The sequence below is a fragment of the Scomber scombrus genome, chromosome 4 (assembly GCF_963691925.1).
Source record: "Scomber scombrus chromosome 4, fScoSco1.1, whole genome shotgun sequence".
NCBI lineage: Eukaryota > Metazoa > Chordata > Actinopteri > Scombriformes > Scombridae > Scomber > Scomber scombrus.
Window position 1 is genome coordinate 27,735,873 of NC_084973.1, and position 15,866 is coordinate 27,751,738.

At 38.6% G+C, this 15,866-nt stretch overlaps 1 protein-coding gene across 1 annotated transcript in view; it reads right to left on the reverse strand.

Annotated features, from left to right (window-relative positions):
• Positions 1-15,866, reverse strand: part of LOC133978563 (metal transporter CNNM4) — a 52,328-nt gene that overhangs the window by 15,615 nt on the left and 20,847 nt on the right. The window contains exons 2-4 of the mRNA XM_062416824.1: positions 15,694-15,837; positions 15,297-15,431; positions 12,161-12,330 (exon numbers count right to left, since the gene is read on the reverse strand). Of these exons, the coding sequence (XP_062272808.1) occupies positions 12,161-12,330; positions 15,297-15,431; positions 15,694-15,837 (449 nt within the window). The remainder of the gene's footprint in view (positions 1-12,160; positions 12,331-15,296; positions 15,432-15,693; positions 15,838-15,866) is intronic.

Here is a 15,866-nt window from a genome sequence, read left to right on the forward strand (position 1 = left end):
GCGTGACTTCTTCACCTGACCTATATTATTACCAAGGTTAAACCTGCAGCTTTCTGCCTCTTAACGTATATCAGCAGATTTGGAAAGATGCTAATCTCTCGACATATGGCCAACACTGTTTGCATGTGTGCATCGGCCGGGGGTCGAATACTTAGCCTGTAACAAGTGTGCATGCAATAAACTCATACATGGCTCTCCCATGTCTCACGAGCATGCAGAGGGCTGACTCCACTGTGGTTGCTGTTGCTGGTGTTTTAATTTAAAAAGGGAGGCTCGGGGGAGGGAGAAGAGAAAGAATAGAAACAAGAGGGAGGTGGAGGATAGGAGAGAAAGAGAGGTGTAAAGCCTGCCGGTACTCTGGTTAGACCTGTTTTCCTAGATCTGTGCTGACAGTACAGCCTGCCAACAGTTTGCTTCAACCTGTATACTGCACCAATATCAGGCCTTCAGAGACCAGCGTGGGCCCCCACTGACACTTTATCTTTATCATTTCTTATGTGTGATATGAGATATAATCTGCAAGTGTGGAGGCGAATTTTATTCCTCAGCCTCTGCAGGGTCATACTATAAAATCTGCAACATAAACTGCTTAAAAGTTGAAAATTTAACCTTGATGTGGCAAAAAAACTTCAGTCTGTCGCCAATTTTGATGATTTTAGACAATCAGCAGGAGTTTGACGCCACGTGGTTGCAGAAAACAACTGTAACAACATTTATATTGTTCTGAAAACTGTAAACTACAAAAAACTTTCATGAGAAAAAACTGAATTTAGCATTGGCATACTCTTAAGCTAAATGACTCCTTATATCCTGCAGGAGTAAACTATAACACAAGTAAAACCTTTGATTAAACATGTATTATTTAAAACTTTAGTGATATCACAATGAAAATGTAGACATGAAACCATTTAATTCATCAGGTTACGATCATAGGTAGAGAAGGTAACAATCGATTTTGGGGCAGTGTGTTTAAAATGAAGGAAAACATCTAAAATATTTCCAGTTGATGGATTGGCTAACCCTAACCACACTTACAGAGCACTTGATAAGAAATACCTGTGCAATCTTATGTAATCCAATACAACAGCTGTGCCACTAAGTTTATATACATTGAGGTTTTGTTGAATTTGTTGAATTTACAGACATCTGTGGCTGAAAAATCTACTTTGTATTGACATAAACCCAACATAACTAGCTTTTGCTTGTAATGGAGACACAGGCAGGTGAGTTTTATATTAAAAAAAAGAAAAAGTATTGCAGTAAAGCTCTGAAGACAGGGTACTTTGACATCATTACAGCAGCACTTACATTTTTACTCTGTGCTGTGTTTCAGCTTAAAGTTCAACAGGAGTGTGTGTGTGTGTGTGTGTGTGTGTGTGTGTGTGTGTGTGTGTGTGTGTGTGTGTGTGTGTGTGTGTGTGTGTGTTTGCTAAGACATGTGCGGAGACCTGCACTGTAGGTGGGTCTTGGCCAAAGTTCAAGTCTGTGTTTTATGACTCATCGACAACGTGAGCGAGAACTGTGTGTCCCTGCCGAAGTCTCTATTCATGAAACTGACATATATCAAGGTGCTGATGTATGCGGGTGTCAACAGCTTTCTAACACAACAACCCCTCCCCCCCAACGTTTGTGACCTTGTAATCATTTATACTCGACTGTGACTGCTACAGATGAGTTTTTCTATTTCAGTGATCAAACAAATCAAGGTGGGTCAGGGCAGTAAAGGTAAACTCAAGAATGAGGTGGAGTCAGTGAAGTATACTCTATAGTGGAGCCTTCAGTGGAGTAAGAGATGACTGTTACAGTGATGGTGTGAGACCTCGAGGTCACACAAGTAGAAGTTTAAACTGGGCTTCATTGACAGCAGAGGTCCTGAGAATAAAAGATCATAGAAAAGTGTTGGGAAAGTTGCTTGAAAAATTAGTTTCATTACTTTACTTTTGTTACTCAGCTCAGCTCAGTCAAAGGTTCCTTTAAACAACTTTAACACCTCCACATGTTACATATTCTGTGTTAAACAAAGAAAGGGACATGTTATAGTTTAATAAGGAGACAGCTTACAGTTTGGAGTTATTGACTATCATCAGCAGTGTTGGGGAGTAACTAGTTACATGTAACGGCAGAATTACAAAATAAGTGAAATGTGTCATTAAATTACAGTTACTTATGAAAATGTTGATGATTACAAAAGGAGGTTACATCTGAAGTCAGACCTTTAAGATTTTGCTCAGGAGGGCTTTTTCCTCATTTTTAAATATTTAACATGTTTTTTTAGTTCTATGAAATCTTTTTATATTTTGTAAATAAATCATGACGTGGGCTTAAATTGTGTCAAAGTACCAATTAAGCTCCATGCCAGATTTTTGACTTTTTTCATAAAATATCTTTATTTTATGAACTACTGAATACATTTTCAATTGAGAGATGAATCTTTCTTTATAAGAAATAATCTCCCTCATAAATAATGCCAGTATCCATGAAAAAAAACTGATCAAAAAGTAATCAAATGTAATAAGTTACATTACTGTGATTGAGTAATTGAAATAGTTACATTACATATTACATATTAAATAGGGTAACTAGTAATCTGTAACTTATTACATTTCCACAGTAACCTTCCCAACCCTGGTCATCAGTGAGCTTAACGTTAGCCACAGTGACATGAAGTCACGTCCTCTCAGTGACTCTGAACTAAAACCAGCTGATTCTTGAACGTTAGCATGTCAGATAAGAACATGTAAATAAGACAAATTTGGAGTAATCAGGAGCCACATTTCCTCCCTTTTTGGTGGACCACACCAAGCTACCCGACCAGTCTTTTCCAATGAAGGCACAGATAGCAACCTGATATCAACCCTCCATCAAACTACCAGTAAGAGAAGTCATACCCAACGCTGATTAAGGATCATTCCAGTTCATCACAACTAGGGTCTTATTTCTGTAGCTCTGCTCACTTTATATTTTTGCTTTTATAGTCAAGCATACATTCGTAATATCTCGTTGACATCGTAGGTGTGCGTAACTTAATTATGTGTTATGTGCTTCTTACTGTTTGTTATTGTGCATAATGTTTTAATTGTGACCTGCTAAGGGGCTGCAGATGGAAATTAGTATAACTTTACATGCTTCCTTAACAATAAAGCAAGTAAATAAATACATTTTTCTTCATGTAATTTCAACCTTGTATTTGTTTTTTTATATATATTCCCATAAATTCTCACCTTGTTTTTAATAAACAGCTGCAGTTGAACTCTGAGAATAGTATTGAAGCTGCTTCACTTCGGTAGAGTTTGTAAAAAGCATTGAAACTGAATCTTCTGGTCTCTAAACAAAGAAGCATCGATCAGGAAAATGGGAAGATGCAGCCTTCCTGTGAGTGCCAGTAAAGGTCAATTAGTGTGTGTGTGTGTGTGTGTGTGTAGCTCTGATAATCCCCTGCAGAGGTCTGAGGAATCGCTGTCACAGGTTTGTTAATAACTTATAACAAAACCAGTAGGAGGCTCCACCTGAAACCCCACACACACACACACACACACACACACACACACACACACACACACACACACACACACACACACACACACACACACACACACACACACACACACACACACACACACACACACACACACACACTAACTTTTCCTCATATTGTGCATGTGATGTGCATGTGACGTGTGTGTTTGTGGGTTTGTGGTGTGAGTGAGTGTTCTAGTGTATATTACCAGCCTCAGTGTTTAGTGGTCTGTGACCATGTGTTGGTCATAAAATGAATTTCTGACTTCAGTTAATGGTTGATGTCAAACTGAACGTTTTCCTCTAACAGTTTTTGCAAAGTCACTGAGTCATGTACGCTGCGTCACACACAGACACACACGCACACACACACGCACGCGCCTTCTTTTAAGTCTAGGAACACTTCCTATCCTCACAGGGCTCCTTTTTTTCCAGTGCTCGTCCACAACAGGAAGAGTTGCTCACAAATATGTTCTTGCGTTATCATCCTGGAATGTAACTACAACAATAGCGTTTAAATATGACAAATTATTTCCATCAGCCAGTTACAGAGAATTAACGGTGACTATGTTTACAATTTATCAAGTGTTTGTCTGTAGCGTCTCAAATACAAGTGTTTGTTTGTGTCTCTCAGTTTCATTTTTATCATAAATATAGAAACTTTTTGGTGTTTTGTCTCTCTGAAGACATTTTAGCACTGCAACAAACAGTTATTTTCATTATAGAGTAATAAGACGATTACTTTCTTGATGAATCAGTCATTTAGTCAGTGAAATAATAGTATCGTCATAGAAGTAATAGTGACTCACAGTGTGACATTCATATTTTCTCAGAGGACACAGTAATGTCTTCATTTTTTGTGTTTTGTGTGAATAACAGAACAAAACCAAAAGATATTCAACTTAATGTCATCTATGATCAAGAAAAGCAGCAAATCTCCACAGATCAGAGGATTTGTGGCATATTTGCTTTAAAAATGACTGAATTGATTAACACGCTGAAGTTCAGCAGATATATGTTTACCATGTTCATCGTCTTAGTTCAGTGTGTTATCACGTAAATATTTATGAGTTAGGAGCGTTCAGTCATTAAAGTATTAAGAAAGTGGAATATTGGCCTGATAGTGGCGCTAGATGAAACGTTTAGGGATCATTAAAGGTGTTATAATAAGCACTACTCTGAAATAATCACGATAAACAATAATATTGTCATTTGAAAAACATTTTATATCACAGATATAATGATAATATAATAGCATAATAATGCAAAGGGGGAGGTGTGGCTAAAAACAACATTGATTAATCTGTGACTCAAACAGACTACTGATAGTTTAACTTATAATAAAAATGATCATTAGCTGCTGTCGTACACGTCATCAAAAATTACAGCAGCTGCACAGTGAAATGAAACTGACTATTACTGGAGCCGGCAAACAGAGTATTAGTCACTGGGTTACTGTATTTGGTGCTCGGTATTAACTGGGTAACACAGTATGACTGTCAACCAGGAAACCTTCAGCATCATATAAATAAAGATACCAAAAATAGTAAAACAAAGCAACGATGAAGACTTATAAGCCTCAGTAGTAAATACAAGACTCCGAGTATCCAGAAGTTTAAAATAACTATCGTTGAGCTAATTCACTAAATATGCTGAACATCATCCCCTCCTTTCATCAAGACGCTGATGCAATCACAACATTACATTTTTCCAGAGGATGAAGGAACCTCACGAACAGTACAGTGTTCTAACTCCGTCCTGTGAGAATCACCACAGAGCATCTTTATAGACACATGAATCATACTGGTCATAAACAAACAGCCTGTCTGCTGACAGCGAGGATCACTACCAGGAAAACACACACACAGACACACACACACACACACTCACACACACACTCACACACACAAATGCAAACATGCACACACACACACACACTATAAAAGGAGTGGAACAAGGATGTTGAATTATCTGTATCTGAGGTTTTGGGTTCTCATGAGTCAACCAGCCTCCCACAAATCGGACATACTTACACAAATTATGCCAAAAATACAGCCAAGTATGCAAATGTACACACACATAAACACAAACACACACACACACACACACACACACACACACACACACACACACACAGAGTCCAGAGCTACATTCATCATTCATTCACCTCTCTCGGTCTGCCAGGTCTGATTTTTCAGTACCACACAAGCAATCCTCTGAGTATTTACTTATTCTGTCTATAGTCATTCTGTTACTCGTACAGCACCTCCACAGCAGGAGCACTGTTACCGTTAATTTTCAAATTACCGTTAATACTAACTCAGCGCATCAGATGAAGCCAGCGGGTGGTTATTTACTCGGAAACCATCTTGAGAAGTGTTGACAGTGCCAGAAAGGTTATTAAAATCAACTAAAAGTTGACTAAGTACAGTTTTTTTGAAATAAGATTCATATATTTTTCAGGACTTTTGGTTGAGAACGCAAGAGAGAAATACAATTGATTAAATAATTGACAAGTAGGGTAAAGTTGGGAGGTTCAAGTAAGGATGAAACTAAAAGCAGCTGCTGTTTATATGATTTTTTTTTGGCCTTTGTGCCCTTTAACATTGTGACATGAATGGACTACCAATGAGTAGTTTTGGTTTATGAGTAATAAAGAAAGAATGGAGTCACGCAAAGGTTAAATAGTGCAGAAGACTATACTCGATATCCTTCTGGTTTCCATGTTTTTAGGTTCATAGAGCATGTAGTCTTTCTCTGACTGAGCCATTTAACAGCATGAACATTACTGATGTAACAGTGGGGCAGGCTGACTTCCTCTTGGCTCCCTGCACACATGAATAAGATTAAATAATGCGCCGACATGACTCACTACAAAAGAGTCATCTCAGGGTGTTTACAAAAGTCTTTTTGAGCCTGTAACATGATCCTGCAACAGTCAATGTGGCCAAACCCAAATCTGTAGCTAAAATCACCTCACAGGCCGGCAGCATCAGGACTGCTCAGCATTGTTTGTGAGGTTTACATCTGTACGTGACACCAGTCATTTTACAAGAGGAACTGCACATTAGATGTAACAGACAAGTCAGATGTGAGATTTGTTTTGGTCTGGCTGGATTTGTGTGGGGACCTTTATTATGAGTCATATCCAGTGTTGGGAAGTATCTAGTTATAATGTAACATAGCAGGTGTTTACAGGAGGTTCAGTTTATGTGCAGCAAGTCTCTTTTTATAATTTATCCAACATGCAATGCAGAGAGGATTTGACTACCTTCTCCACTCCTATGGTTACAAGGATATATAAAAATCATTAAGCTGTTATCACACGTCTAAAATAAACTAATTAAAATGTTTTCTGAGCATTTTTCCGTCCCTCTTCAGTATCCTCCCTCTCTCCCTCTCTCTCTCTCTTCTCTGTTTCCAAACAAGCAAACCTGGAATGTGAAAGTCTAATTTTATTTACAGTACAAACATAACTTGCACACAAACTTGCAATTTTCCACAAGTTGTCGACATGCAGGCTCAGTCCAAGAAAACTTGAGGGAGGAAATTCATAATTCATGGAGTAGTCAGCAGTGTGTGTGTGTGTTTGTGTGAGTGTGTGTGTGTGTGTGTAATTACTGAAATTAAATATTGATTGAGTACAGAATCTTATGTAAACATTTCCTGTGAGGTGAACATCTTTACACAAATCCAGGGTCCTTAAAAAAAAGAATAAAAAGAAAAACAAACAATGGAAAGTGGCTTAAACGCTCATTGTCAGAAAGGGAAGCAAAAAAAGAAAAGCCTTTAATGTCAAAAGTAGTTCATAGTGAGAGCGGCTGCTTCATCTGCTTCCTGCGACTCTCCTTTTAAAATATGACTAAAACTCTGAGGATTTTCCACACACACACACACACACACACACACACACACACACACACACACACACACACACACACACACACACACACACACACACACACACACACACACACACACACACACACACACACACACACACACACACACACACACACACACACACACACTTCTCAGCACTATTCACAACTCCTAGCTACATCAGTAACATTCAGCGGTGGAAAATTCCCTTCCTGGCATGCTGACACTAAAATGCCACCCCCCCCTCCTACTCAAAAAGGTCTCAGCGGATTATTCCACATGTGGGGTCTACACCACAACATCCTCGATATCCGGCCTCCCACCAGGAAGATCTCAGCGAGACCGAGAGCGACGGGGAGAAAGCTAAAATGATTCCCCCGGATCATTGGACCTGCGGCTAATAACTGTTTGGGGACAGTGACATAACCGGCGTGTGGGAAATAAATGTGTGTGAAAGAATGAGATTAAGACAATGAAATGTAGTTTTCCCACCCCGTGGGATTTGAGCACACGTGTACATGTACACAGAGCGGATACAGCGAAGGCGGTGTAGTGATTGTGTGTGTTTACAGTGTGCTAACATAAAGAGGGAGGTGGAGACTCTCAGGTTGTAGTAGAGGGTGTGTGTGTGTGTTGACATTAGTGTATTGACAGCTGACTGACAGCTGCCCCCCTCCCCTCTGCTACTACTTTATATAACGGGGATCAATTAGTGAAGAACGTGTCCTTCAGGACCAGCAACAGCCGCCCTCACCAACCTCTCCATCTCTCTGTCGGAGGTCACAGCTGTGTGAAACCTCATACACCCTTTCTCCTCTCTCCCTCTCCAGCTTCCTCTCACTTTTACTTATCTACCTTAGGACTGGAGATACAGGTGAAAGACTGAAGCTGTATTTATTTTCTTGTATACTGACATTAAAAGATAATTAAGATGGTCATATGAGAATTTGCAGCTTTTTTTTTTGAATAATGAATCTTCAGAGAGAAAATAAATGGTTGAAACTACCAGATCTGCAGTCTTCAATGGTGCAAAGAGACATTACTGTGTCTTCAAACTTTAATATTTCAATTAAAAGGCACAGATTTCTGTTTTTTCCAGTTTACTTTCTTCTTTCGGTAGGAAACCGACGCAAAATGATTATGATTAGTAAGTGTCTGAAATCTTGATTGACTGAGTGAACTATTTAATGTTTATTATATAGAGAGTAGTGAATGAGTGAATGAGTGAATAAGGGAGTGATTTCAGACACAACCATTAACAGCCATTTATGAATAAATGCCTTTGAGAAATAATAAATAAATTGATCTCTAATGTCCCGTCTGTTGTTTTAAATAAGTGCAGCTCTACACTAGTCAATGCGGCTGACTTTAACTTTTGTCAATAATGCATATGACATGATTGGACTGGACATGTGCAGGGTGTTGTGGTATGTGGGCTGTTTTAATTGAATGTGACCTGGATGTAAGATAGATCACTGAGGCTGTGAACTTATAGATGTAGATGTTATTAAACACGAACGGACATCTGCTGCCTGCTCTTCTTCTTCTCCTGATGCTGATAATGACACTGCTATGGTACAAATGCGTGAAACAAAAGGCTTCACTTCAGTGGGAAGTGGCGTCATTAATATTTCTGCTTTTACATTAAATGATTTGAATAAAATACCAGATCCTTCAGTTATTGCTTTGACTTCCCTTTTTTTAGTTTTAGCACCAATGAACTGATTTCAGGGTTTTTCCAAGTTTTCTGATGTCAACCACAAACTGAGCTACATCCCACACCCACCTTATGACCACGCCGTCTTGAGTGTGAGAAATGTTGCTATGTTTTCTTTAGAAATGTTATAAACTGATGATGTAGTGAAACAGACATCATGATCATTATCCCTGTAGTAGTGTAGAAACGTGGTGCATTGATCTTGATTTGCGTAACCCATTTGTTAAGGAATGCTGCAGCCAGAATCAGTTTATTATCTTCTATCATTTTAGTGACAGTCGCTCCATTATGAACAGAAGTACAAATCAGCACTGAAGTCTGGAGATGACGAGCATTTGGAAAGATTTTGGGTTTGACATAAGAGCCTGGCACTCTACCAAATCTCTCCCTTTATAAACACATAAAGTAGGCAGTTAATCTCCTTGTAGAGTTGATTGACTTTGGATCAGTTTTCACTTCGAGACTGTTGTTGTTGTTTGTTGATATAAAAACACAGACTCACACACACTTATTTACCTTTTCTTTCTCACCAGGTCTTAATTTCTGTCTATAGATTACATTTTAAAGAAGATTGCATCCCTGCAGTGTGCTTTCTTTTGTTATTGGTGTGATCAGTGTGTCATCATTTGACAAACTTTGTTGAATTGACAAAAGCTCACAAGATTCAGCAGCGATTCAACCATAAATGTACCATAAATCTACTGTATATTACACTATCTTATTTAACAGTAACAGTGGATTCAAGGATTCAAGGATTCTACTTACCATTCAGCCATGTAGCTACATGAAAGAAGGAAATACAGTACTCAGGTCACAGTGAATTAAACACAGCTCAGAGGAAAGTATAAGAAGAAGAATCTTGCCGTGTTTCCAAAACTTTGAACCTAAAATACTTTCTTAAACTTTTGTTGCAAGTTTTGATAAATCTCAAACAGAAAGCATTGTGTTGACTGAAAGACTTTTAAACAGCCATTATGGTCTTGAGAGACTGTCATGCCTTTAATTTATCATATCAACAATTTACAGCGTAACAAATTCCATTTAAAAAGGACCAATGTGTAAGATTTAAGGAGGGGGTTGTCAGCAGAAACATTGGCAGTGTTTTCATTAGTGTATAATCACCTGAAAATAAGAATTGTTGTGTATTTGTATATTTATATCTACATAAGGAGCGAGTTCTCTTCTACAGAGCCCACCATGTTGCATCACCATGTTTCTACAGTAGCAGGAAGTATGAAAACAATCAGAGTTTATTGTGACAGAAGAAGAAGCGTTCACCTGTCCACCTGAGTGACGAGGCGTTCAGGGACACCATGTGCCTCAGAGGAGCGATGTGAATCAGTCAGTTCAGTACAACTGGACATGAAAAACCTGCAGAGACCTGATGGATGTCTGTGTGGAGTCCTGGTCCTGGGTCTAAGAACTGGAGGTCGCAGATTGCTTCCAACAGAATACCCCTAACCCTTCCAAGAGTGTAGCAGAAGTTATGGTGGACAAGAAACCAAAGAATAACACAAAAGGCCCTCTTTAGAGCCAGTTTTTGGTTTGTCCATTCTGGGCTACTGTAGAAACATGGCAGTGCAACATGGTGGGCTCTGTTGAAGAGGACCCGCTCCACATGTAGCTATGAAGGGCTAAATGTAAGGTAACTAAAACATGATTCTTATTTTCAGGTTATTACATACTCTATAATTCATAATTCTACACACCAGTCCTTTAAAAATACATTTCAAGATAATTCAGTTTAATTTGCAACTTACTGCTCAGTGACTCAACTTATTTTTAAATGCCAGACTCAGATATAAACCGAGGCGAACACCAACACACACTTTTGCTTCATCGACAGTTTCTGGACCCCTGTCGTGTCGGCGCTGTGTGGAAACGCCTTCTACCATCTGCCACAGGCTGCAGCTTAGAGCCTCGTGTGAACCAAGCAGTTCACACATTGCTATGCTATGCTCCAGATACACTTGGTGAGGGCGGTGACTTGACAGGTGGAGAGGAGAGAGGAGGAGGTGAATATAAGGGTCACAGAAGAGAAAAAGAAGGAGGAGTGTGTGCAGAGGTCAGTCTTATAATCCACGCTGCACAGCTTTTTATCCAGGCTGAAGCAACCTTATGTGAATATGACATTTAGATGGACTGTAAGGGGGGGACAGCATTCATCCTGATGAGTCAGAAAGCTGTTTCAGTTTGTGTTTAAACAGTGTTCAAGAGTCAGGGACGCAAAACCACTAAAGAGTTTTATCTAAACATGATTTTAAAGATGATAGTTAACAAGATCACATCACTGTATGTCCACAACTGTCCTGAAAAACAGCTGTTGTGCATCTCTCATAACTGTAATGAACATACTGTGAGCATGCAATCACTTTTTCCTCTTTTCTTTACATGTTTTTAATAATCACCTTTATTATTTTTGAAGCTGGACGACGAGAGACTAAACCTATTGAACTAAAACTGTGAAGCCAATATGGACGAGAAGTGCTCAGCGATGACGTCCAGTATATTTGAATATCTACATTTAGATTATGACTGCGCAAAGATGATGTGATAGGATTGAAAGCTCCACAACCGGCACTAATGGATCAGATTGTTTTCTCAGCTTGTATTTCTAAAGTCAAGAATGAAACTCAAATGATGTGCATTCAGCCTCCGTGAAGGTTAATATTTGCCCAGTGGAGACAAAATAACAAGACAAACAAAACAGTAAAGAGACTGTGAGGGTTATGTGAGAGTTAAGTTGAGATAAAAACAAGATTTTCTCTTTGCACATGACTGTGTTGGAGGATACGTGCACTTGTGTTTGGATGTCAGTGCAGAGAAAAGATTATATAAGGATTCTCACCCCAATAAATGTCAGATCTCCTCCCTTTCCGTCTCCTTTTGACAGTAGCATGAGCAACTCCTGACTTTTGACCTGCCGTTTAACTCACCCACGCCCAACTGGATAACAAATTGTGCACCGAAAGCAACAAAAAGCCACAAACCAAAGTCATACTTCACACCACCCCCCACCCTATCCTCCCTGAATCACTGTTGTACCTGTAAGATGAGAACGAAGAAGTCGACAGGTTTGCCCCTCTGGTAGACGTAGTGATGTGTGGAGCGTTTGTCGCTGTCGTTGAACTTGATCTCATGGATGACATCGGGGTGGCGCAGGATTCGTAGCAGCACCTTGTCCGAGATCTGAGCCTGGCTGAACAAGCTCACCTCTGCAGGAAGAGCGATAGAGAGAGAGAAGAGGCTTTAATTTTTATTTTTCGAAAAGGGATTTAATTCAGATATTTTTACAGTCCTGAAATAAAAAATGGTTTATAAGATTGATAAAGTACGATTTAGATATCCAGATGCTCCAATGTCATCTTCAGGAAAGGCAAACACTTAATTACGGTGAGTCGATTAGCTGGTATCAATACTAATCTCAGCACTTAAAAAAACATTTAAATGAGTCACTTAGGTTGATGTCAGTAGTTCAACATGAAATTCAACAGTTACGTAAGCGGGTGTGCCAGTTACTACTTAACAATGTAGTACAACACACTCAAAGCCACAAGTACCAACACAGTCAAATAGATGATTAAAGAAGATTTAAAAATGACATTGAGAATTGTGATGGGTTCAATATCGACTCTTTGAATCTGAATCCTTTTCAATCCCTGATTGAATTTTATTAGGCTTACCTCACAATATTTGCAAGTAACTAAAGGCTAAAATAACTACAACTTAAAGATGTCTAATCACCTCTTGTTGGCTGAGAAAGCAGAAAAACAACTTGTTTTTATTAGCAGCGTAGTTATTGTTCACATCATTTACCTTCAACATGAAAATACAATGAGTAGGATCATATATTAAATCTTAATTAAATGTATCTGAGACATTTAATGAACAGCTGTAGCCTTAAGTACTACTTAATCTAAATTCAGAAGGCCCTGATTATTTATAATGTGATGTCATTTATTTATGGATTACACACACAACAAACAACAAGATCCAACATGTAGGAGTGAAAACACTTATTTCCAAAAAGGTGCTGATTGAGAACTATTAACTTGATGAGATTAATCAAAGTTTAACTGTGCCAATCTGAAATTGAAAAGATGTGATCAGCAGGGAGATGAGTCGCCCATATGTTGGTTATTGTTGAGTTTAACAAAGTTTTAATGGCCAGGGATCTCTAATCAATCATCTTAAACCAAGCTCCTCCTTTCTTAAATTAAATAAAAGGATAGAACATGAATATCTAAAAGTTGAAGATTGTGGGTGCAGCCTAATTAGGTAGTACTTACAGATACATTGTGACAATTGGTTATATAGTATATTTAGCCTATTTAACAATCACAATCAGCAGTTGTATATTAGTGGTTTAAACTGTCAAATTTCTATCATCTTCTTCAAAGAATTTTAACATCTTTCATACAGAGAGAAAGATCCTTATTTCACCAAAGTTCAGGAGTTTTACTGGAAAGGACACCAATGCTATGACTGCTGAAACACATAATTACCCTTATTCATCTCTAATACACACATGTGACTCAGCTATTTTCCTTTTTTCCTTTTTTATTCCTTGTGTGCATTGATCTCAAAGTGTTTTACAGTTCTCATTCGTACTTTCTCATCATGATGTATTATTTATTGTATTATTATTATTATTATATTACGGTATGTCTTGTCACCAGTAAAGCATTATGAAAGCACTAACCTGCATGAAAGTTGCTCTAAAAATAACATTTGATTGATTGATTTCTATAATACAAGCCATAATAGTTGAAGGGAAATGGAACAACCAAACAAAATGACTTATATGATATAATTAATTATTTATATGTTGTTGAACCTTTTGTATTTTCTTTGCCTTTTGTGGCCTTTGTTGTAATGTTATTTATTCCTTTTTTTGTCCCATTAAAAACAGTTACCAGTCATCATTTAAACAGTAAAACTGACAGGATCTCTGTTTTATCTTCATTCTTTTCTTCTGTAAAATAAAGGTTGAATGACACATTGACTAAAATGCGTTTCTCAACTGTCGTGGGCCAGACTGTTGCAATCAGAGCACAGCCGTAAGTGCCTTCGCCGTCCCCGCCCATACTGGGAACAAAGAAACAGTCCACCCTGCAAACAAAACCCTGTGCAGGAACACAGTGAGGGGTGAGGCATATATGACCGCTGTTGGAATCCATCATCTAAAAGTCAAACAAACGTCTTTCATTCTGGTTTACATATTAAGTGAATGAGTTCATCTAGTGTACTGAAAAGAAAACTGTGGGTATTAGATTAGATTTTAAATGAGTTTTAAATGTATTTTCAGTAAGTAATCACACTTCACTGGCTTTTAAATTTCACATATTTTTTCAGCTCACAAAAAAAGTCTACAGACTTGTTCCCACACAGTCGAACTTGCTGTTGCGAAACAGTATAGCTGACATCCTGGTTTGTGCAGTGACACATAACTGTACATGTAAGTGTGGTAAGACATTAATAAGACTCAAGGAGATTCCCTAACTTTCCCTAGCTGGAGTACATCTGTCATATTCCAGATACGTCATGACAGATGAGACAAAAATCTGGCAGCAGCTGGGATATAATCATCGATATCAACAGGAAAAAAAAAAGAAGGAAGAAAAGAAACAAAGCAACCTCCTGCACTGTAATGCATGACAAATTAAAAGAGAGCCTCTCGAGAAACGTTCAGTTCCTGTGTCATGAATCATGACTGAAAACTAACAACCTGAGAAATAAAACAGAAACTACGTCCGCAGACAGACGTTATGCCTGCAGAGGCAGACTCTGGCATGCTCTTACACCACAGTGTCTGTGAGGCAGGGAAGTGCTACGTCATGCTAGCAGCAGCTAATGCTAACTGCTTCTGGCAGAGCATATCGGCTAACGCTCGCTAACCAAGCTGATTGCAACACGTTCAAGTGATTTGGAGCAGTGGTGAGGCATCTCTTCCAGCTGGCCTAAGTCCAGTCTTCTCGTGATGGTAGACAGACTCAAGCATGCTGCTCAGATCTTAAATGCATTTTTATATGAACAAATTTAAACCTCTTTTACTGAATGTATGCATCTGTTTTGCTTGTCAGACGGCAGAATGGAGACATGTGTTCAAATGTGCAGTCGGCTCATGAGTTATAAATGAGATGCGAGTAATAGTGTATGCTTGTATTAGTCAATTTCCCACCTGTAGCCAGGAAGCGATGAGCGGCCAGCAGCAGCTGAGGGGAGATCTTAACTTTTGATTCATTCTCATGTTTGAAAGCAGAAAAGTCTCTCTTATTCTTATTAGGCGCCACCCTTTTCCTGGTGCGGTTATCAGCTGAAGAGATACACACAGAGCAGATAAAGTTATTCATTATAAATCGAACACTCAACACAAACCTGAACCTATGTTTATGTATATTTATGAATGTTGTGTTTACATGCACCAATGTAAAGTCAATCAAAGATAAAACAGCCATTTAGATATGAGTAATAAAGTAAATAACTAGACTAAGATTAAGAAGTAAACAGCCTTATCTGCACTTACAGCAAAAACAACCTTAAGGATAAGTGATAAGACAAATAAAAGCTGAACTCACTGTAACAATCGGATTCATCCAGAATCTCTGATTTAATGATCTCCTCGATCACGTCTTCAAGGGTGACCAACCCCACCACCTCGTAGAAAGGATCTCCCTCCCCCTCGTTGTTCACCTTCTGTACAATGGCAAGGTGAGACTTTCCTGTGTGGGACAAAAAGAAGGGTTAGAAA